General features: G+C 44.5%; 1 protein-coding gene across 1 annotated transcript in view; it reads right to left on the minus strand.

The window, feature by feature from the left end:
• Positions 1-18,324, minus strand: part of ntrk1 (neurotrophic tyrosine kinase, receptor, type 1) — a gene marked incomplete at both ends in the record, with an annotated part of 30,541 nt that extends 12,217 nt beyond the window's left edge. Inside the window, 7 exons of the mRNA XM_079735054.1 lie at positions 1,736-1,874; positions 2,496-2,638; positions 5,518-5,672; positions 6,872-6,940; positions 10,254-10,325; positions 12,136-12,210; positions 18,104-18,324. Of these exons, the coding sequence (XP_079591180.1) occupies positions 1,736-1,874; positions 2,496-2,638; positions 5,518-5,672; positions 6,872-6,940; positions 10,254-10,325; positions 12,136-12,210; positions 18,104-18,324 (874 nt within the window). The remainder of the gene's footprint in view (positions 1-1,735; positions 1,875-2,495; positions 2,639-5,517; positions 5,673-6,871; positions 6,941-10,253; positions 10,326-12,135; positions 12,211-18,103) is intronic.
• Between the last annotated feature and the right edge of the window lie 5,430 nt (positions 18,325-23,754).

A 23,754-nucleotide genomic window follows, 5' to 3' on the forward strand; every position in this document is an offset into this window, starting at 1 on the left:
TGACCCTGCGGTGGGAATCTGCTGGGCTCAGGACAAACCTGAACCATCTCCCATGTCTCCTCCGCCGGTCAGTTTTATTAAGAGCTGGGGTAAATTCTACCCTTTGTTTAGCCAAGCCCGACTGCACTTATGGTAGCAATTAGGCTACCTATACCCCGAGAGTGAGGGGCTTTTAGGGGGCAATTTTACGGAAGCAATGTATAGAATTTACAATTGGTGATCCGACAATCCCATGAGTTGGCCAACCTCCAGACAAATGGATTACTTGGTAGATAATTCAATTAATCACTCACTGAACACTAAGTTTTCAAAGTAAGGGTGAAAGTCATTTGTTGGGGATAAATAATAGATTTTTGGGTGTGTTCTTCGGCCGGTGTGAATGCGATAAACCATGGTATGTCGGAGGCTGTTAACAAGAAAACATATTCAAAGCATCAAAAAAAGCATCAAAAGTGTTGAAGAAAAGTGTTTTACTCGTGTAACAGTAGGCAGTCCTCAAGCATATGAAGGGGATTCAAATTAAAAAAAGTTCTGGTGCTCCACGTTCGAGTGTTTCACTCGGGCGTCTTTCATACGTCTGACATGTTTTTTCTCCTATACGTTGAAAAGAGATGTCAGAGCGATGGCAGTTTTCTCCGCACCAACTGCGGTGAGCAGGAGGGATGGGGTGGGGGGTAATGGGAGCTACTGTAGAATCAGCGCTGTAAACAGTAACTGTTGAACGAGCTAATTAAGCCTAATTAAAGGGCTGGCAGTTAACGAGCGTCCCTCAGCCGTGGAGGGGCCGATGTGGATGGATTAGCACACGCACTAACGCACTTACCGCCCGCCAATCAGCGCGGATGAAGCGGTTTTCCGGACTCGCGGGTAAGGATCCATTAGCGCCGAGCTCAAATGAGATCTTAGCGTGCGGGTTATCTAGTCCCCCATTTTCCCGGGCAGTTATTATCCGTCCCCTGATACCCGTGCCATTGGCTCCTGTTTATTGGTTCCCCCGGACTCCTTTTGGTGGGGGGGGGGGGGGGGGGGATTTGTCTTCTAATGACTGTCACTGAGTTGATAGTGGTGATGTACAATATTGTTTTGGCAATATTTTTTCGGTAATGTATTGCTAATGCATCCTGCAGTGGTGCTTGGGGCTTGGGGGGGGGGGGGGGGCGGGGTCCGCTGGGGCCTGTCACTGGGTGTTGTTCAACTTCCAGCATGCATTAGCGGCGTCGCCAAGTAGACAACAGCATCGTCAAAGTCCCCTGGGTCAAGTGAACACTATAATCATAAGTACAGGGCCCGAACCCGGAGGTGAAGGGGGGTTTGTCCGGGAAGAGAGGGTCGGTCGGGGTGTTTCTCCCTTCTCTTTCGTGGTTCTCTCCGTGTGCCTCAGCACGAACGAAGAGAGCCGACCTCGATCGACACAGAATGACAGGAGTGCACTGTCCACTGCGCTGGTTCACCCCGCCTTGAGTGGCAGCGCCCAAAAAAACGCTCTTAAAAGGTTGGCCGGGAACACTGCGCTTATTATTTTTAGCAGCCTGTTTGAACAGAAATTCGACGCGGAGAGCTTTTCCCTTTATGCTGCTGTCCACCCTGCCTGCAACGCAGAGATGGGGAGCAGTGTACTCTCGCACTCACCTCCATTAAGCTTGACAGCCCCTCATGAATCCCCCCCACCCCCCCTCCATGACCCGGTGACCCCCCGAGGCCCGGTGCCAGCTCCTGTGCTACGGGGGCCACTTACACTCGATGTCCAGCTGCACCATGTCCTCTCCCGGCCCAGCTTGGTTCTCCGCCTCGCACGTCAGGTTGTGGAGGTTGTCCTTAGAGGAGACCTCCAGGAGCTGCAGCACTAGCTCCAGGGTGGAGCCCATAACTCTCCTCTGAATCGGGGAGAGGGGGGAGAGAGAGGCGTTGGAGGATGAGGAGGTGGAGAAAAAGGAAGTGGAGGTGGAGGGTGAGGGCAGGGAGGAGATGAAGGAAGTGGAGTCGGAGGGGAAGGAGGATGGGGAGGTGGAAGGTGAGGGCATGGAGGAGAGGGAGGGCATGGAGGAGAGGGAGGAAGAGAGGGAGGGCATGGAGGAGAGGGAGGAGGGGGAGGGGTATAAGATGGAGGAGGGGGAGGTGGAGGTCGAGGTGGATGAAGGAGTTTCTCCACAGGATGCAAAAAAAAGCAGAGAAAGGATTTGGAGGGGAAGGGAGGGCGGGTGTGTTAGAAGGAGATTTTCTTCATTCTATTTGTATATTTGTTGGTGAATGTGTTGTGCTGTGTCGAGGTCTGAAATGTGGAGTGTAAAGAATTATAATCTACTGCAAATCTTACACAGTTGAATAGTCGGTCTGAAATTATTTCCAAAAGATAGAGAATAGGACCAAATGTATTTATTAAAAGATACTAAGTCTATTTATTAGAAATACCTGAGATATATTGGTTCATTTTTACAAAATACTTTCCTCAAGTTCAAATAAATGTATTCACGTCTCGGCGTGTTGTGCGGGCATACCTCGAACACATGGCGGGAATAGAGCCTCTCCGTACGCCAGCTCGCCACGGGGGGTGGGGTCCCTCTCACATGACACTCAAACATCAGGCTGCCTCCTTCCTTGATCTTAGTGGCGGACGGGAGGATGGTCACTTCAGGAAGAGCTAGAGAGAGAGAGAGAGAGAGAGAGAGAGAGAGAGAGAGAGAGAGAGAGAGAGAGAGAGAGAGAGAGAGAGAGAGAGAGAGAGAGAGAGAGAAAGAGAGAGAGAGTGAGAGAGAGCGAGAACACCACCATCAGGGATACATTATATTATTAAAGGGATCCGCCAAGATATCTGTAGATTGGCGTTGCCTGTCTTAACCTAGTCTCGAGAATATTAACATTTAAGGTCTGACGGTGTCAAGAACGAATCTTTGTTGAGTGTTCCAAATTTGCTTCAACCAATCAACTTCAATGTCTGGGAAATGTAGGTGTGCCATTGAGAAGACAAGCGACAACATCCTGTCTGGACATCAAAGTCCTCAGACATAGTTTCTGTAAGGTTTGAAATCAAGCCTACGTATTAGCCTGGCCACTGTAGAAATACATTTCTTAAAGTTGTCTTCTGAAACATCCATCTTGCCACGGTAGGATGAGTTTCTATTGGAGTGCAGATTCACATCTCCATTCCAACGTAGGGATTCCTGTTCCTGACTGCAGCCCTCTCACTTGCAGGAACTGTGCAGTCTCCCCCCAGAATGTCGGCTATTGCATTGTCAAACTTACGGTTCCGGACATTGGGCCCTATCTTGCATCCAGCGCAATTGACTTTCTCACTGACGCATGTATCGTTGCTAGTTTGCAACTGGCGCAGAGCGTTCTTTTCCCTCCACCGCCACGCGTCGGTAAATTAGGGAATGATCTTGCGCCCCAAGGGGCGGTTCGGCGACAGGAGGAGACCTGTTCTGGCGCAAACGTTCCCTGGTGCTATTTTGCAGTTTCAGAAAACATTTCCACCACAAACCAGGAAATACCTGGTTTAAAGGCAGTGGCGCGTTGTTCAGATGCTATTTTAAGGGTGCATGCATAATGTTGCTTGTGCACCTCGCACATACACTTTGAATCTCTCATCTACCTAGCCACACATTCTTGGTAAATTATTTGGGAAAAAACAGCTGATACAGCTGTAATAAATTGTACTTTTAAATCAATGCATCTGCAAACACCGTACAGCAAACACATATTTTCTTGACAAAGACATCGTGTACAAGCCAATAACTTTTAAGATTGATGAGTTTCTCATCGTGTGAAAACATTGTTTTACCGCGAGTGAGTTTTAAAAAGAATGAATGAATGCGGGCGCGCGTAAAATAATTAATGAATGCGGGCGCGCGTGTGTGCGTCCATCTGTTTAAACACACAAAAACTAAACATGTGACGCATAATACAGTCCATTGGAATGTATATTAACGGGGGGACACATGCATATTAGGAACACAAGTCAATAATGATAATGCATACAATACTGGTAAGAAACTATGTTTTTAATGTATGCGTATATCATTAAATAGAACCACAGTTATCGCATATCATATGTGTGTTTTCTTTGCTGAAATTTATTTGAGGACTCAGTATTTCTGAAGTTGTGGAAGAAAACGCTATTCCATCTGTGAATTAGGCCATATTATTTGGCCATAAACTGAGCCATTTGAAGTTTGAAATTCATGTGGTCATGCATCTGTCTCATCGGAGACTGCAGACGCGCTGTCAAAATATCAACTTGTCAGATTCAAATGCGCTCATGGCTCTTAAAGGGGATGTGAGCTGGCACTCTCATTGGTTTATTGCACATTACGCCCAAACCACACCTACGGGTAATTAGGCTACTTCAGACCAACGCTTTTTAGATTTGCGCCGGGCGCAAGTCATTTATCCGCCGGTAAAATAGCAACATCGTCATAGAACCACCCACAAAGCTACTTGCGTTTGGCGCTTCTCTCACTTGCGTTTCAGATTGTTAAAATAGGGCCCATTGTCTTTCCCAGATTAAGACCGGTGGCTTGATTCCAAATTTATCATTGTGCGTCCAGAAGGGGAGTTTGCTGGGTTAGCATTTGATTTGTTCATGCCGCTAACTCTGCATTGACTTGCAGAGTTACAGCAGCATAGCATAGCTTCTGTTCATGTCGGGAGAATACACTGAAAAGTTGATTATTCGAAACAAGTGGCAGTAACAACACAGGATTGAAGTTTTTCTAAAAGCACACTGATAATTTGGCACTATTTTTTGGTGCTGGCACAACAATAGTGTCAGCTTCTTCTGGCTGGGTGGTCTACATGGAGGGTGACCTGTTAGGCTGCATCACAGTAGCCTGATAATCACACTGCCCAAATAGTGCCGGATTCCGTGTGTCCACAATCTACAATCTTTTTGTGTTCCCGGCCCTTGTTTGGAATATGTGACTATTTGGAAATCTAATAATAATAAATGCGTATTCCCCTCACATAACCATGAAGGCGACTGTAAATCTGCAGCTCAATGGAGGCGGCCAATGGTAAGTGAAGGCAAACCCCCTTTATGGATGCTCAATGATGAATTCGAAAAAATAAAAAAACTTGTCTGAATCTGGCTAAGAAAGGCAATTGCAAATTGACAAATATCTCGGCATACCCCATGAACATAATACCAATTATATCTTTTAAAAAAACATAAAAACAATTTTAATCAAATCAGGGCGTGATCTGAGAGAATTAATTGGGCAATCATTAACCTTCAATTAAGGATTTACTTCCATATCCCAATTAAATGTATCCCCATGGCCTATGTATGATTCAAATTATATAAATAATATAAATAAAAAGTTGATGCATAAGATGCATTTTTGATTGATTTAGTTTTGTTATCCATTTTATAACGTTGAGAAATAAATCATTCCCTGTAGTCTTACATAGCAGACCTGCGCTCCAGACTGGATGACACATACAGTAAATCCTCCCTTCTATCTACACAAGACCATGCAACATTGGTGTGAAACACATCTCTTAACCATGAGCTGCACTCACAGCAGTTGTCCATGGGCAGGATGTTCAGAGGTACTTCCTGTCCAAAGGAGAAGCAGGTCATTGGTTGGTTGTCGGGGTCACCCCGCCCACTGCTCTCCCACTGCTGCAGCCAATGGATTTCACAGGAGCACACCAGTGGGTTGTCCCTCAGCACTCTGGGTAGTGAACCAGGGATAGAATGGCCTTCAGGAATATATATTCATGTACTGTATACACCCATACATTCATTAATATTGAATTAACATTGCCTCTATAGATTAAGTAATTCAGCCATGTCGATTATCCATGGCGATTTACAAGGCTCAGAACCATGAAAGCATAAAATAAAAAATGTTGTAAATGTAGTTATTTTTAGAAAAAGGCCATTCTTTTCAGATCATTTCATACCATTTCACCTTGAAAGACTAATGTGTAATATCTAATATATTAGAAGGTGTGGAGTGCAACCACAGGTGAAATGTACATATAAAATACGTTTCACAGAATAGATTTGAACATTTGGAAAACAACAAGGAGACTGTAAAGGGTATAAGTACTTTTTAGATACTGTGATTAACTTTACGTTTTTTATGGCTCATTTCTATTTATTACAATACAAATGTATAATTTACCTAAATTACGAAAAAATATATGACTGCAATTTGTATTTCGGCTTAGCAGCGAGGCCGCTGGTTGCCACGGGAGACCTCCGGTCTTGTATGTAATTTAAAGATGGTATTTTGGGGGGAAAACAGCTCTTTGCAGCAGGTACTTGAAGTCCATCAACCTTTTTGACTCATCCCATTAGGATCCATAAAGCTCTGAAAGGCGGTCTTTGTGTCTTTTCTGCTGTGGTTTTAATGCCGTCTCCCTGGTTCAGCTGCTACTGTAAGACATTACCTCCGTAGCGGGACTTCAGGGGCGCACGCACGCTCTGCTGCCTCTGCAGTACGGGGCTGAGCGTGTCCCTAATGAGGGATGTATGTTGTATGGTTTTGCATTAGCAGACCTCTTGGTTGAGGTCCTATGTGGTTTCAACCTTGGGGCGTGCATGTGGTGAAGTAGTATAATGTAATAACAGGGATCCATCTGAGTATGAACTTAAGGTATAAGAAGGAGTCTACTATGAGTTATCTGATGAATTAAAGGAATCACCCTGCACACGCATAACTACTCACCCACACACAGACACACACACACACACATACACACACTCACAAACATACACAAACACACAGGGATGGATAATTGTATTGCTAGATAGTGGATGAATAGTTCTAGTGATAGATAGTACTAATAGATAGTGGATGGATGGAGATAGTGGTGATGGTTACAATGATAGAGAGTGGATGGAAAGTACTTGGTGGTGACTCACAGGTTGAGCAGAGGGAGAAAGTGAAACACTCTCCAGCTGATGTGCTCCAGGACGTTGGATGCCAGGTTTCTATGACAACAGAAAGACAGGGAACCGGGTTAAAATGGCCGCCAAACTGTGGGTCTATCCTTCACCTGGCGATACATGATGTGCCAGGTAGAGGCTCTTGTTCTCAACAAAGCAGATACACACAGTGAAAACATACACACAACATACAAATGGAAAAAACAGGAAAGAAACCACGGTCGTAAACTCTTCTTCGGTGCACCCACACAACTTCAGGTAGAACCAAGCTTTGAAATCTATTCCTGGCGCTGCTTTCAAAGACAAGAACAGATTTTTTTTTTTTTTTACAGAAATGCTTTCACCACTCGATGGACAGAGCCCTGAAATGGTCTTTGTCCTTGTTTGTTTGTGTTTCCGAGAAGCTGAATCATCACCTTGTCATAATTTGCACATGATGAGCCCTGACAACTAACAAGTAGGAGGCTGAAGTGGAGTGTTTTTTCTGTTATGAAATGAATGCAAACATTGATGCAGCGCCACAGTTGAAAAACACGGAAAACTGTCTTTTATTTGGTAAATACTTTTGAGGAAAGGTTTTCCTGCTTTTTATGTGAACAGTAGACCTAAGAATGTAAAGGGAGGTTGAACAATGAGAGGCAGCTGTGAGCTTTGGTGTCAGTGGCCTCTAGCCTACCTCCAGATGAAACAGTGTGTAGACTGTATAGGAGGGATGCGACCCCATATTTTGTTTGGTGACAAAGACGCACCTACTCTAATTAATTTAAACCTCTAAACTATTTGGATCTGAAGGTAAAATGGTAAAACATGGAAGAAAATACACTTAAATGTTCAAAAGAACAGAAGGGAAATCTATCTGTATCTCAATTATAGTTGAAGTAGTTGTACTTTACTAGTTTACTATACAGCTGCACTAGTTTTGTGAGAAGCCTAAAACCCAGCTTTTTATATACCTTTTTTTCCTTCATTAAATGAATAATAAAAAGTAAAGTTTGCTGCAAATAATAAAAAGAGCAGATAGACTCGTGGAGGGAGAAATAAAGAAATAAAATCGCTCCATCTATAGACCTCATTGAAGACGGTAGGAATACAATGGTGGTATTTGCATTGTGAGTCGGCCGATGAGGCCCAATCACTCGCTACAGAACAATATAAACCTGTGTCGAACCGCTTTCTCTCTCTGCCAGAGAAACAAACCCTCTGTTAATAGCTTCTCATCTAATAGCCCTGCTGCCATGTTCCACGTGGCGTTCACTTTCCCAGCAGGCGCTCCTCGCAGCGTCCCCTATCATTACCTCTGCTTTAAGCACCGCTGATGAGCAGCTTGGTCAACTGATGGATTCGTTTTTATTTGAGTCCATCTTTCTTCCTTAATGAGTTATTTCTGATTTAATTCGATGTATTTATTTGCTGTTGTACGTTCTGTATATGGAGATAAAGAAAATAATTGACAGAAGCAGGAATATAATTTCAAGAAAAGAACAGGGAGTTATCGGTCAAAGCTTATCGGGGCAAAAAATAAAAAAAATAGACTCCCCCCCCCCCCCCCCAAAATGTTGTATCACAATTAAAAAAGCCTGTTTTTTTAGTTGCTGCTCTGTGGATGTATAGCAGTGCATTCACACTGCATGTAGTTTTCTACTCATAACCATCATTGGTTGGGTGGCCGCCCAGCCCCAGCAGCAGGACAGCAGCAGTAGGCAGAGGACGGCTCCCAGGCCGACAGCAGGGGAGGGCCCCTCGTGGAAGCCGATACACATGGAGCCGGGCAGGGTTCGACCCGAGAGCCGAGGGGCGAGGATCAACCATTTGTTTTCCTTGCCCTCCCAAAGTTCATGTCAGATTGGGGGGCTGTTGGGGTCTGATCCATTACCGACCCTCCGGGCGGGGCAGAGGGTGGAGGAGCAGGGATGATACCCTTACCGTTCCACCAGCGCTGGTTGCATGGAGGGTAGGCGAAGAGGGGGGGGGGTGATGGGTGAAAAAAAAAAAAACGGCCCAAGGCCAAAGAAGGAGCAAGAGTGTGTGTTTGTTCGGAGCGTCTGCTAAATGAATACAGGGCCGTGTAAACAAGCGGGTGGGTTTCCCATGCAGGAGCAACCTGGCCGAGCTGTCTGATAATCTAAGAGACACATCTGTCCCGTCCCCCCCCCCACGATCACCACCTTCACCCCCTCTCCGCCCCATCCCCACACTCGGGTATTGATTAAGTGATAATGGACCCTCAGTGGAGTGTATTTATTATGCATCAGCTGTCGATAATACGCCTGTGCGAGGGAGTAAAAGGTGACTGTTGAAGGCCTGTCTCGGATTTCTCAGCCCCCCCCCCCCCCCCGGTCCCCTTCAACACACAACCCCCTAAAATCTTTGTCCCCTTCACCTACACTGCACCCCATACCCCCCCCAAACCGGGCCACATCGCTCTTGTTTGGTTTGCATGGCAACCACGTTGTGAAGGATTTAAGACATAGTCTGAAAGAAGGGTAAGTTACTCGCCAAATGAACCACCAGGTTGCCATGGCTACTGTCAGACTGGAAAGTAGGCTCGAGGTTGACCAAGAAATAAAAATAAAACTAACCTTTAAGACGGACAGGTATCTGAAGAATAGTCCTGTGTTTCTTTCAAACATTGATTTTGTTCAAATTGGGTAATAAAATCACCTTTTGAATGTCAGATCAGATGCCAATGTGTTCATCAGATAAACGTCCATTGGGGGAAACCATAACAAGTGGTGAGGGATGATCATGGTGGACTTAATGAAACGTCCAAACATAATTACTACAAGCTTATAAGATCGGCCTTTGTGGGCACTGTCAAAATTCATGTCTCCCGACTGATTGAACGATATCACATGGCCGACAGATTGCAAAAACATCTTTGTATACCAATGTCTGATGGATCTACCACCTGAAACAGACAAAAAAAACGATCTGATGTTGAGAAACTAAATGAGCTAGAACTGCTTTCTAACTAAGCCATTCCCCGGCTTCGGCTCTCGTTGTACTCAGTTGCCAGGTTGGAATGACAGGTCACGTGATGACGGCGATGTGGGTGTCAGTAGCACTAGGTGACATGTACTAACAACCTAATGGGCCGTTTGATTGACAGGTACAAAGGGCTAATCCTTCCCCTCCCCAGCCAGCACTCACAACAACACAGATCATTATTTACGGTTCATAGAGGCTTTTATCCAAAGGTTATTTTATTAATATGGACGCTGGGGCTTTGAACCCAGAACCTTTAGGCTGGGAGCAAATCCCCTAACCACTACTTGACTCTTCTGCCTCCAGAGAGGGCTGGAGACATATAGGGAGATGTTGTTTTTGTGTTGTTGTGTTTGTGGTGCAGGTTACTTACATATACTGCAGCTTGGGGTTGTGCTGGAAGGCTCCGGGGGAAATGAGACGTAGTTTACAGAATGTGACCGTGCTACAGGAAGTGGAGGAGGAGGAACAATGTTATTCATCACATTAATTTGCTTTCTGTAAAAAACAGTGCTTAATAAGGGAATCAACAGAGGAAAAACAGGAACACTGATTTTTTCAATAACAATAAAACCCACAGGGAATCACAGAGCTAAACTTGATAGCTACGTTTTAAGATTTTGTTAAAAAATATCAAGAGATTGGGATGAGGAGGTATAATGTCCTAAAACAATACACAGGCAAAAGGCAGGGTTTGCATGGAGGGCTTTTCTACAAGCATGGAGGAATTAGAGTGTATTGTATGTAATGTGTCTCTAATTACCCCAATGGCCTTCTGAGGGGAAACAATTTGATTGGACAATATGAGGGCGGACTATAAGCATGTCCTTTATAGATTTACTCCACTTAACCTCGGAGCAAATATTGTACTTTTTGGTTTGTGTGTCACTTTGAGTATCCTACTTGGAGCATGGAGAGAGTCCATGCTCCAAGAAGCTTGTTTTACACAATGCAAACATGTAGTTCAATGATTTTCCTGTGACTTTTTACATTTAATGTATATTTCAACATTATTAACACATATTTTCAGTATATATGTATGTATTTGTGGGTCAGTATTATATTTTTACCTAATTTAACATCTGGGATTCATAAAGCAGGCCTACATTTTATCTTATCTTATCTCATATTATTACTTTCCATTCCATCCCCAATGGGCTTGCCGAACTGACGCCACCTACACCACCAACATGGGATGTAAACCTTTTCAATTTTGACCACTAAAATGATGTGATCTCACTCAATAACATATCTAAACAGGAATAGCTAGCTTTCTCGCCCTTTTCCCACAGACAGAAGGGCGAGAAAGGGGAGAAGCCGGTGAAAACAAATTCATGTAATGTCGGTGAACATAGGACGGATCAAGAGAACTAATTGAGAACAGAACATTCTGACCCTTGTATTTAATATACTGCCATGTGAGGCTTGGTTCCCTCCTAATTCAACATGTTATGGGCAGGCCAATGTGTGGGGAGATAGAACAAACTGTACTTCACATGTTACATACATTGGGCCCTATTTAACCGTCTGAAACGCAAGTGAGAAGCACCAAGCGCAAGTAGCTTTGTGGGCGGTTCTATGGCGATGTTGCTATTTTACCGGCACAAAAATGACACTTGCACCCGGCACAAATCTAAAGGGTTGGTCTGAAGTAGCCAAGTTGATATTTTGACAGCACGTCTGCAGTCTCCAATGAGACAGATGCACATGAATTTCAAACTTCAAATGGCTCAGTTTATGGCCAAATAATATGGCCTAATTCACACATGGAATAAGGTTTTCTTTCACAACTTCAGAAATACTGAGTCCTCAAATAAATTTTGGCAAAGAAAACTTAACCCACTTATGTTATCGACTTGTGTTCCTAATATGCATGCGTCCCCCCGTTCAAATACAGGTGCACAAGCAACATTATGCATGCGCCCTTAAAATAGCATCTGAACAACACGCCACTGACTTTAAACCAGGTATTTCCTGGTTTGTGGCGCAAGTGATTTCTGAAACTGCAAAACAGCAGTAGGGAACGTTTGCGCCAGAACACGCCCTCCTCCTTTCGCCGAACCGCCCCTTGAGGTGCAAGATCATTCCCTAATTTACCGACGCGTGGCGCAGCAGGGAAAAGAATGCTCTGCGCCAGTTGCAAACTAGCAACGACACATGCGCCAGTGAGAAAGTGAATTGCGCCGGATGCAAGATAGGGCCCATTACCTGTATTCGTCAACAGATTGTTACAAACAGATTTGAGCTGTACTCACAGGTTTTTCAGCTCCCGGTAGTAGACCAGGTCTAGCTCTGTGATGTTCTCCAGGTGGGCTTGGTTTTCTATGTATCTGTTGGGGCAAACGGAGAAAAGGAGGGTTTGTTGATGATTAAACACACCATGGCCTTCCGCTTGTTGTCCTCTGCAGACTTTACTGTAGTCAAAGACACACAAAGAAATAATCAACAGGCATGCAGTGGGAAAGGGAAGATGAACACAAACAGCTCCAAACAGGACTGTTGGAAATATGTTTCCAAGGTTTTGGCAAACCTCTGAAATTAGAAATGTAAAAGGTGTGTGGATAACTTTGAAATTCACCCATCCATCCATCTATTCATTCATCTATCCATTTATCTATCCATTCATCTTTCCATTCATTGATCCAGTCCACCTATCTAAACATTTATCCATCCATTCATCCATTCTTTGATCCATTCTGGAGTTGGGCAGTGAATACCATAGACAAGTCATTAAAGAGCAGAAAGGGGTAAGAAAGTACAGAAACAGGTCCTTAAGGAGCAGGGAGGGATTGGACATTGAATACAGAGCAGATGTTTAAGGAACAGGCATGGGTGAGACCAGGGGCGAGGCTAGCCCATTTTTAGGGGTGCTGAAGCACCCCTAAAAAGGGGCTCAGCACCCCTAAAACTTGGGAGTAAGAAATGTTATTCTAAAAATTATATTTGTTCGTCTTTGAAATTGTTAAATAATGTCCAAAACATAAAATCTTTTGAGTTAGTTGAACCAATGTTAAAATTATGAAGTTATTTTTCAATAGAAATATTTTTTGTTTTTGTGTGAAAAAAGGGTGGGTGGTGTGGCAGTGGGGCTCATTGAGTGCTCAGCACCTCTAAAGCTCTGACCCTAGAATCGCCCCTGGGTGAGACACTGAATAAAGAGCCTGGTCTTTAAGGAAACTTGTAGTTGTAAAATACTGAATACAGAGACAGATCATTAGGGAGCAGCGAGGGGTTAGACAGTCAATACAAGAGATGGGGCATTATGAAGCCAGAACCTTTTGTCAGGGACTCAAACACCCAGAGTCTATTTAGACACCATCTTGCCCTTCCAAGCAACCATTGGAGCAACGATTTCAGGACACACATAGTTCTGTGCGTAACACAACAATATCATATGATTAAAACAAACATCTTAATCAATGGAAAGGTGTTCCCACCTGATCGGCGATAAAGCTTATGTCCCGGCCTAATGCACGTTGGGGAGGCCGAGCTGGAAAAACCTTTTCCTAACGAGATGCCAGACAGACTAGCAGGAAACACTTTCACCTCCTCTTGGGTCACTTTCCATAGTTCCTGGTCCTCCTCCCCAAGATAGATATACATCTACCTGCAGCGCTACGCTGGCGCAACAGATAACTCATCCATGCCCTGTACTTGTACTGTTTCTCAGGGCTTTATTTAAACGAGCATTAGTGATTAGTAAAGTGTTTTTCACTTCAAGTTATTATAACTAAGGTTACATTGTCAAGATTATAAGGTTAATCGTTTTCAGCCTAACTTGTAGGTCTCTTTGGATGAATGTGCCTGCTAAATGTTTTTTTTGCATGCTGAATTTGAGCTCAATTTGTGAGGTCACAAGTCAATGTAATAGACACTTATCCAAGAAGTGAATATGCTATTTCATCAGACAGAGAAATGATGAGCCAGGTACCGGGATGTTTCCACATCATGCATTCTCCAGAAGGATAATGGTATTCCAACAAACTTTTTTTCCAATTTGAATTCCTCTAATTATGTAAAAACAAAGGGAGCCTTATTAAAGAGAGTGTAGGCGCTGTTTGATAAGCGCCCAGTGGCAGGGCCAAGGTAGATTCTTCTTCATTAACAGTTCTGAAAGGGTTGGCTGATCAAGTTTTTCTCCATGCATGCTGAGCGAGCCTGGTTATCCAGAAAGAGATTCTGACCGTCTGTTGCAGCAAGAGAGGGGGAGAAGGATCGATTTAGGATAAGGATTTTATACAGAGATACATTGGTGGGTAGGTAAGTATTGAAATAGATAGATAGATAGATAGATAGATAGATAGATAGATAGATAGATAGATAGACAGACAGACAGACAGACAGACAGACAGACAGACAGACAGACAGACAGACAGACAGACAGACAGACAGACAGACAGACAGACAGACAGATTCAATGTGTTGCTGACTGGATACAGAGAGAAGGACAGGCAGACGGTGTGTGTTGCTGACACACAGCCAGACACTGTGTTGCTGACAGAGGTAAACATGTGTACTCTGCTAGGATTGACCCTTACAGCGTAATTTGGTTTCTGTGCCGGTGGGCTCAGGATTCCCGCTTAGCCGGACTTATTGGATAGAGCCAAATAGGTTATTGTATCTATTGTTCCCGGGTGGCGTGGGGGGGGGGGGGGGGGGGGGGGGGGGGGGGGGGGGGGATGCTGGAAACTCTTAAATCTGCATTTAGAACTCTTGACAAATGATGCATTTCAAGATGGCCGCTCGGTGCTAGGTGAATAAGTCCTATGGGCCGCCAATACGCCCAACGCGTCGCCATTTACTTGCATGTCCCCCACATGGCGGGAAAGAGAAGCTCCCTCGTGAGCGCATTGATTGAATTGATTCTCTGAGAAAAGTTGCGGCCACACCTCAAGTAGGGGTGGGTGTGTGGGGGGGGATGGAGTGGGGGGGAAGGGGAGAAGGGGGGCGAGGTAGGGTATCAGAGAGGGAGGGAGTTGGACAGGGGAGGAGAGGGAAAAATTGCAGGATAAAGGTTTTTTTTTGTTGAAAAGAGACAGAGAGAATGGAAGCAAGTGGACTTGAGTCATTTGCCACAGATGTTGTTGCTCCTTTATTAGCGGCTAATTGCTCCGTTCAGCGCGGTGGAGAGGGGAGAAAAACGCTGTGCAGGCGAGAGTGACATTTAGGTTTTTCTTTTCCTTTGCTTTCTCGTGGTGGACAAGTTGCATAAGCACTTGGCAATCACAGCTAGCCCCGGTCTTTATTCACATATTCTGAACATTTGACGTTGATGTATAACCGCTAGACTTCCCTCATTTAACACCTTCCTTCGGGAACAAGTACATGCCTTTCTTTTCTTCAAGTGAAGTGCTTCCATTACCAACAACAGGTGATCTGTACTGATTCGCTATTCCTGCACACACACGCACGCAAGCACACAACACACACACACACAACACGCACACACATACACACACACAAACACACACACACAAACACCTGCGCGGTTGTGTGTGTCTGTTGATTGACTGTTTCTTGGAAGAAAAGTCACAAGCAATCAACTACTGCAACTGGACACTTTTTGTACCAATATGTTGTTTGGCTGCTAGCGAGGATGTTAATTGTCCAATACTGGCAGGTAGAACTGCACTGTTAACATGAGTTTATAATTGGAGGAGGTTTTGACCTCACTAATCCTGTGTTAGGGTTAGGGTTAGACAAACATATGGTCAGAACAGACTGAGAATGTTAATGCTGACCTGTTCTTCACAGAAATTATAGCAGATGTTTGATAATTGAAAAATACCTTTCTGCATTTTTTTTTTTAAACCCAAAAGCATGACCCATTTGTCAAATTTTGATATAGAATCATATAAAAGAGTTTAAAATCAGTCAATTTTCTGTATTATCTGATGTCAGAGAGATTGTCCATTATCGATGTCAGATCAAATGAAAATATTATCCTAAATGTTTGTTTTCATCACCAATTGTGTGCTTCAGTGAATAAGCATGCATATTAAATATAACCTTTCAAATAAACAGATTAAAAAAAACACATAGGAATGTTTCAGTGCTAGGATATTATAGGATGTGGTAGGTCTACATCCATTGCCTTCTGCCAGACTCGCTCAACGTACTGAATTATGAATGAATTGGATTAAAATGAAATATAGCGATCCATAATCAATTTTCTAATAAGCTATTGATGGCTCCCATGATGGCAAATACTGAACTATAACCTGATGCCATGGATTTATCATCACTTAAAAAGAGTATGCCATTTCTGCCAAAGCAATTGTTATTTTACTGCGGGGTCCTTCTTTATACAATAGTACTGTGGCGGTGGTGATGGTGGTGGTGGTAAATAAGCAAACCTATTTCAGAAATAACACATAGTTATCGGGGGGGGGGGGCGGGCGGTGGAGCAGTAAATATAGTTTGGACATTTTTCATAGAGCTTTTCCTTTTTGTCGAGATCAGCGGTCCAATTTATATAAAAAAAAGAATGTGTTTGAATACATGATAAAAAAATACACCAGAACAGGAAGGAGTCCAGGGACATGTGTTTCCACAGAAGGATATTGAGCTCGGAGGTCTGGGTTTCATTTTGCAGGGCGGTGCAGTTTAAAATAAAAAAGGAAATTGGTGTGCAATTTATAGGGTTGAAACGATTAAGGGTTGCTGAACCTCCCGCTCTCTGTTTTTCTCAAAATCACTTTCACACTCATAAATCATAAAACATGTTGAACAACCGAAGATAAAACCTTTTCTTTGCATCTTTAACCGCCATGTATTAGTGGCTCCTCTGTGAGGGACTGGACCTTTGATGCGGAGATGCAAAGTCCCTGGTCGCATGGACCAGAGACAGAGGTCCCGTGAGACCCTCTGAGCCAGCCCCCATCAGCAGCAGTAAAACACTGTGTTGATAAGCTGAGCACGAGCGCTCGCCTCACAACCGAAATGGCACGGTAACGCCACAAAGGTCTTTAAATGCGAGGTACCCACGCTCGCTTACTGACTTACACCTCACAAAAGGACACCTACCAAAAGTACCTATTTCAACCAAGCAGAAGTACTGGTGTACACCAAACAAATGCACTGATCCATCAAAAGTACTAAATTAAACCATACAGAAGCAGTGGTGATCACTCAGCAGGGGAACTTTTTTAAACCGCACAAAAGTACTGGTGTATAAAACTGAAAAGTACTGACTTACACCAGACAGCAGTACCAAGTTGCACCCAAAAAGTTTTTTTTTTGTATTTACATCAAAAACAATGTAAAGGAAGTACCTTTTTAAGGCTTATTTGACGTGCCTCAGATCAAACAGTAATTCTGATTGAAACTAGTGAAAGTTCTGCCAAACAAAAGTACTTATATAAACAACAGAGCAGATTAATCACACCAAACTAAAAGTACTTATTAGAACCACAGAGAACTGACCCAGACCAAACAAAAGTACTTATTAGAACCACAGAGAACTGACCCACACCAAACAAAACCGGATGCACACCAACCAAACAACAGAGGCACGTATCAACCACAGATAATTATTGACACTGCAAACAACATCTGACTCACACCCAAAGCACATACCGGAAAACCCCACAGCACTACTGACTACACACAACAACTACACATACCGGTAAACCCCACAGCACTACTGACTACACACAACAACTACACATACCGGTAAACCCCACAGCACTACTGACTACACACAACAACTACACATACCGGTAAACCACACAGCACTACTGACTACACACAACAACTACACATACCGGTAAACCACACAGCACTACTGACTACATGCAGCAACTAAACTTTTCTGACTCCAAACAAATAGAAGGACTAACAATCCAAACACAATTACTAGCTCACACCAAACAATCAGAGTACTGACTCACACCAAACAACACAAACAACACAGGCTGTGACTCGCACCAAACCACACAGGTTGTGACTCGCACCAAACAACACAAGTTGTGACTCCCAAAAAAAACAAATAAGTAGTCACTCACAACAAACAAGGCAAGTTGTGCCTCACACCAAACAACACAAATGCTTACTCACGCAATAAAATAAGGAACAAACAAACAAACACGAGCGCTCCCCCTCGGGCAGGGCGAGGACGTCACCAAGGCCGCCCGACCTGACCAAAACACGGCTCTTGACCGCCGCGCACCTCCACCCCGACGCCCGGCTGTGACAGCACCTCTGTGCGGGGTGGCTACTCACATCTCTGTGACGTTCTCGCTCTCCTGCGGGGCCAGGGCGGGCAGGCTGGCGATGCCGTCGGCCTCCAGGCACTGCAGCATGGCGAAGGAACAGCGGCACGCCGCGGGGCAGCCCGCTAGGCCAGGCTGGGGGCCCACGCTCGCCAGCACCAGGGTCAGCACCCACGCCGCCGTCCCCATCCTCAGCCCCCTCCTGGGGCCGCCTGCTGTGGTGTCAGGCATGGCGCTGACAGCAGCGCCTCCGAAACGGCAGTCCTCCTCCTCCAACTCCAGCCTTCAGAACAGGTGGTGGCTGGGGTCGTGGTTCTGGTGTTTGTAGTCGTTGCAGTAGTACCCTGGGTCTGGTCGCGAGTGGGTCCGGGCTGAGAGAGATGCAGGTTTAGACCACAGTGGGTCAGTTAGCTCTCTGAGGGTCTGAGGGCCTGAAGTGGGGGTCCAGGCTGCTCAGGGTCTGCTGGGGAGCCAGGTCTGAACTGAGCTGCGGCAGAAGAGGCAGGCAGGCTGCATACAGGCCTCAGGGGAGACTGCTGGTGGGCTGCAGCCTCACTTCCCACCCTCCCTCTCTCTTTCTCTCCCTCCCTCCCTCTTGCTCTCTCTCTCTTTCTCTGTCGCTCTCTCTCTCGCTCTCTCACTCTCTAATTGTTGCTCTCTTCCCCCTCACTCTACTATGCCTCTCATCTCTCTTTCTCTCTCTCTTTCTCTCTCTCTGTCTTTCTCTCTCTATTCCTTGCTTTCTGTCACTCTAATTGTTTCTCTCCCTCCTCACTCTCTACTTTGCCTCTCTCTCTCTCTCTCTCTCTCTCTCTCTCTCTCTCTCTCTCTCTCTTTCTCTCTTTCTTTCTGTCTATGTCTCTCTAATCCTTCCACTCTTTCTGTTCCTCTTTGTTTTTACTGTCCATCTACTTTCTTTCTGTATCTAATTTTATCTATCTCAATCCTTTCTGTCTTTATTTGTTATTGTCTTATTGTCTCTATCGTATCTTTCGCCTTACCTCTCTCCCATATTAATACCCCTCTCCCTTCTAGTTTTCTGTTTTCTCCTCCCCCTCTTCTCTCTTTCTCCCCCTCTCTATTTCATTCACTCTGTTTCTCGTCATCCCTCTCTCTCTCCCTGCCTCTCCCCCTCCCTCCTCTCTCTCTCTTCTCCATAATTAAGGGAGGAGCTCGACAACAGTTGCCATCAGTGTGTTCAACAGTCACCAGACACCTCTGAGAGGGAAGAGGTTTGGTGTGTGTGTGTGTGTGTGTGTGTGTGTGTGTGTGTGTGTGTGTGTGTGTGTGTGTGTGTGTGTGTGTGTGTGTGTGTGTGCATGTGTGTGTATGTGAGTGTGTGTGTGTATGTGTAAGCAAGCTTGTGTGCAACAGAGAGTGAAGGTGTATGTTTGTGTGTGTGTCTTTGAGTGTGTGAGTGTAAGACAGAGTGATGTGTGTGTGTTTGTGTGTGTATTTGTGTACATGGGCGTGTGACAGCTAGACAGAGATGATCTGTGTGTTTATGTGTGTGTGTGTGTGTGTGTGTGTGTGTGTGTGCGTGTGTGCGTGTGTGCGTGTGTGTGTGTGTGTGATTGTGCGCCTGGCGTGTGTGTGTGATGGCAAGATATATCTCTATGCACCTGTTTGTCCTGACAGTGTTATGAGTTGTGAGGGGACCCCAGAAGCATGGGAGACTGTTTAGGACAATATCATTGAAGCACACATAAAACCTTACATTTAGGAAAATGTATATTTTCGTATTCAACATCAGTGTTATAACTACAACCAGTGTCTCAGTACAGGTGTAATCAGACCTGCTTTGAAAGGGTGAAATAATTGTTGTTGTTTTTTTTACATGAATAAATACTCACCTACTGTAAATCCAATTGCCTGAAATGTTTCACAGGTTAAAGACAGACACTTCTTCAGCTCTTCAGGGGTTAAATCCTTGGTCCTCATTAAAATCTAACATCCTAGTGGTCAATATGCACTTCTAATGTTTCTCAAGGTACATTAGCATGGCCCAAAGCAGCTTTCATGTCTACACAGTAATTCATTGCTGAAAACCCAGTTCCTTGTTCGGATTCAGTCTTTTGGATATTACATCTTTATTGAATGAATGTGTCTGATTAGGGGTTAAATCATATCATGCCACCCATATTCAGGCTGGTCTATGAAGAGCTATGTCATTTAACAAGCGACCCGAAAGTCAGACCAGCATGTCAGGGGTTAAAACGTCTTGGGCCATTTCACAGCTTCTAACTAAACACTGTTATGTTGTCCACAGACTCCGTACTTGCAGATGCACATTGATTACAAAAAACCTAAGTGCTTTTTAGTAATTGTTTACGTTTGTGACAGGCGCACTCACGCTAAATGTTCTTCTGCAGAATCAGTACAACAAAGTAATTTTGCCAAATGATATTGGCACTGGTTGTTTTGGTAGGTTTGTTCGGGTGTTTTGTTCACCAAGATCGGTATTGTCCTCTAAGACTCTGCATCCCTCTTGCACACTAGAAGACATTTTAACCCCTGAAATGCTGGCTAAACCTGTGTCAGATATAAGTGGCAACAGAGTATTCAACCCACAAGCTGATCTAAATTTTATATATTCAGCCTTATTTTGCATCTGTGAAGGAATAATACTGCATAAACACTTTTATGTCATTATAAAACAAAATATTTGTAATGTACAATGCACCCCAGGTCCTATGTTTCCATTGTATGTAGTATTTTTCTTTGCTGATGTTAAACTTGATTTCTGTAGAGGCCGCTATGTCACATGAGCCATTGCTATAGTAGTGACAATGGGGTTAAATATTGGAATAAGTCTTCAAATGCTGTAGCATCAACCATATGTATCAGATACTAGTTTCATTCCCATATGATCTCTTTGTTTCTTTGAACATGATCTTGCTAGCTTCTGTGATAGCAAACCAAATTCTGCAACCAAGCATTGGCTATAACTCTATAACTCTCTGTGAAAGGTTTATTTTTTTCAGTTGGGGACCATGAGTTTTCTGTGAAAGCGAGGGGGTCGATCGATATCTAGCACGGGAAAACTAACATTGAGGGTTCTAAAATGCACCGTGGCACAGTTAAAGTTAGCCTCGGCAAGCTTGGTCGTGGCTAAGCTTATGTGTACATAAGCTTAGCGCAAGCCACCACAGACACACACACACACACACACACACACACACACACACACACACACACACACACACACACAATCACTCACTCACACACTTTAGCCTTGAAAGGATCAGTGTTGGTTTGTTAAGTTTGTAAAGAGCTAAAGGGACAATATGGATTACTTTGAAAGAGAGAGAGAGAGAGAGAGAGAGAGAGACAGAGACAGAGACAGAGACAGAGACAGAGACAGAGACAGAGACAGAGAGAGAATGGGCGAGAGAGAGGGAGAGAGAGAGAACGGGCGAGAGAGAGAGAGAGAGAAAGAGCAGGGAAGAATGGGGAGAGGAAAGAAAATAAATAAGATGAAAGAAATGAGGAGAAACAGCCAGCTCTGGACGGAGACAGAGATAAGACACCAGAGATGACTTGATAAAATGATAGAATTGTTCTGATAGGAGGCCATGGCGGCTGTTTAAACTTCTTATTAATTTCCTATTGGGGTGAAATCAACTTGTACTGCTGGCCTTGCAGGACATCAAATGATGGCAGACTGCTCAACACTAGTCATTCAGGTGATTTAAAATAAGTAATGTGGTCCTTCTACCTCCTGTCAACAAAACAAATTAATGCTTAATATCATATAGGAGAGAGGGAAATAATATTGAATATTTAATCTGCAGTTCTGTTTGTGTGTGTGTGTGTGTGTGTGTGTGTGTGTGTGTGTGTGTGTGTGTGTGTTGTGTGTGTGTGTGTGTGTGTGTGTGTGTGTGTGTGTGTGTGTGTGTGTGTGCGTGTGTGTGTGTGTGTGTGTGTGTGTTACTGCATGAATGTTACAGATGGCGATAAGATATGATAGGTCAGCAAATGTTAGTAAGATGGTAGTTAGCGATGTGGTTAAAGCTACCCATCACACTGGCCATTCTGTCCCTTGAGGTCCTAACCATTGTGCTTATCTTTGACATTACGGGGTTAAATAGATTTCAAAGGCTACCATTGTAATTAACCCTATACATTTCCATAATTCTGGGCGATGTATGAGTACATAATCAAATTGAATACCCACAGACAAATGAGAGCATAATTAACTGTGAAATTACCCATTATTTCCAAATGATACGACTGCAGCAATGAGACACGTGTGTCATAGAGCAGGAGATTGTGTTTAAATTGTCTCGGTAGATTGGACTATTGACAATAACAACAAAGACAGAATAATATAATTTTAACCACAGAGGGGAGATGCATTTGAGCAGCTTTACAAACTTTTGGGGAGAGTCTGTGGAGACTCCTACACATGTTTTTTCATCTTATTATAATATGCCGTGTACAGTCAAAGTGCTTAAAGAATCCGGGAACACAAATTATTCAAGTAACATTTTAAATTATGCATAAACAAAAATGTAAGTCAACATACATGCCTGCACCCTCTGACCACTGAGCGCCGCCGCATCGATGGCTGACCTATAGCTTGTAACGGCAGGGTGGGCAACAGCAGATAAAGGACTCCAAAGCACGGCTCAGGAGGCAAAAGTCAGGGCAGAGAGAATGGTCTTTACCGGAAGATTGTTCGGTACACGGTAAATCCAATAAGGCAAACCATTCGCTAGGGAGAAGGCAAAGTCGTAGTGGGTCGGTTCATTGGCGATCAGACTTTGATCGGGCAAACAATCCAGCAGGGAGAAGGCAAAGGCAAAGTCGGGGTTCAATAGGCAGGAATCAGGAATCAGGGATCAATTGGAAAAACTTGGAAAATGTTGGGACGCTTCATGCAGGGCAAAAAGATGAACTGGCACAGAGGAAGGGAAACACGCTTGCTAAATACATTAGGAGGGGATGCCTTTGAGGGGCAGGTGAAACCTTAGGTCAGTGAGGACAATCAGGGAGACACAAGGACAGGGAGTGGAAACAATCAACGAAGGGGGCGGGATGTGACAGAGCTCGTCTCGTCTCAGCCATTCTCCCATTAGAACTTGTGTTTGAAACTTTTGAGCATCCTCCACGATATGTTTGTCTGAAGACAACAAGACACCTCTAGATGTTTGGGTTGAAGACTTCTCGCTCAGCCACACTATGTCGGTGAATAATGCACTCCTTATATGTCCAACCTATCCACAGAGCTCCACAGCCCAGGAGGGGAGAGGGGAGAGGGGAGAGGAAGAGAGGGGAGAGGGAAGAGACAAGAGAGGGGAAGGGAGCTCTGGGTAATTAGGCCATCAGATAGCCCTGACGACAGCAGCTAAAACAACGATTCAGCGCCTGAGCCGTAATGGTGGTCGGGTCATTACAACCTGCCTCGTAGGCCGAATGACCATCAGAGTAATGGGCTGGAGCACCGCGTGTGGCCGGTGTGGCCCCTGGGTATGAAGCAAACGGGAAAACGGGCCCCATTCTGCTTGATGGATAGCCCTCTCATCCCCTTGTGTGTCTGCGTGTGTGTCTCTGTGTGTGTGTGTGTGTGTGTGTGTGTGTGTGTGTGTGTGTGTGGGGGGGGGGGAGTTAGAATTAGAAGGCTAATGCTCGCTACCTCCCAGCCTGATGCCAATGCTA

Source organism: Pollachius pollachius (assembly GCF_949987615.1).
Source record: "Pollachius pollachius genome assembly, chromosome: 1".
Classification (NCBI taxonomy): Eukaryota; Metazoa; Chordata; class Actinopteri; order Gadiformes; family Gadidae; genus Pollachius; species Pollachius pollachius.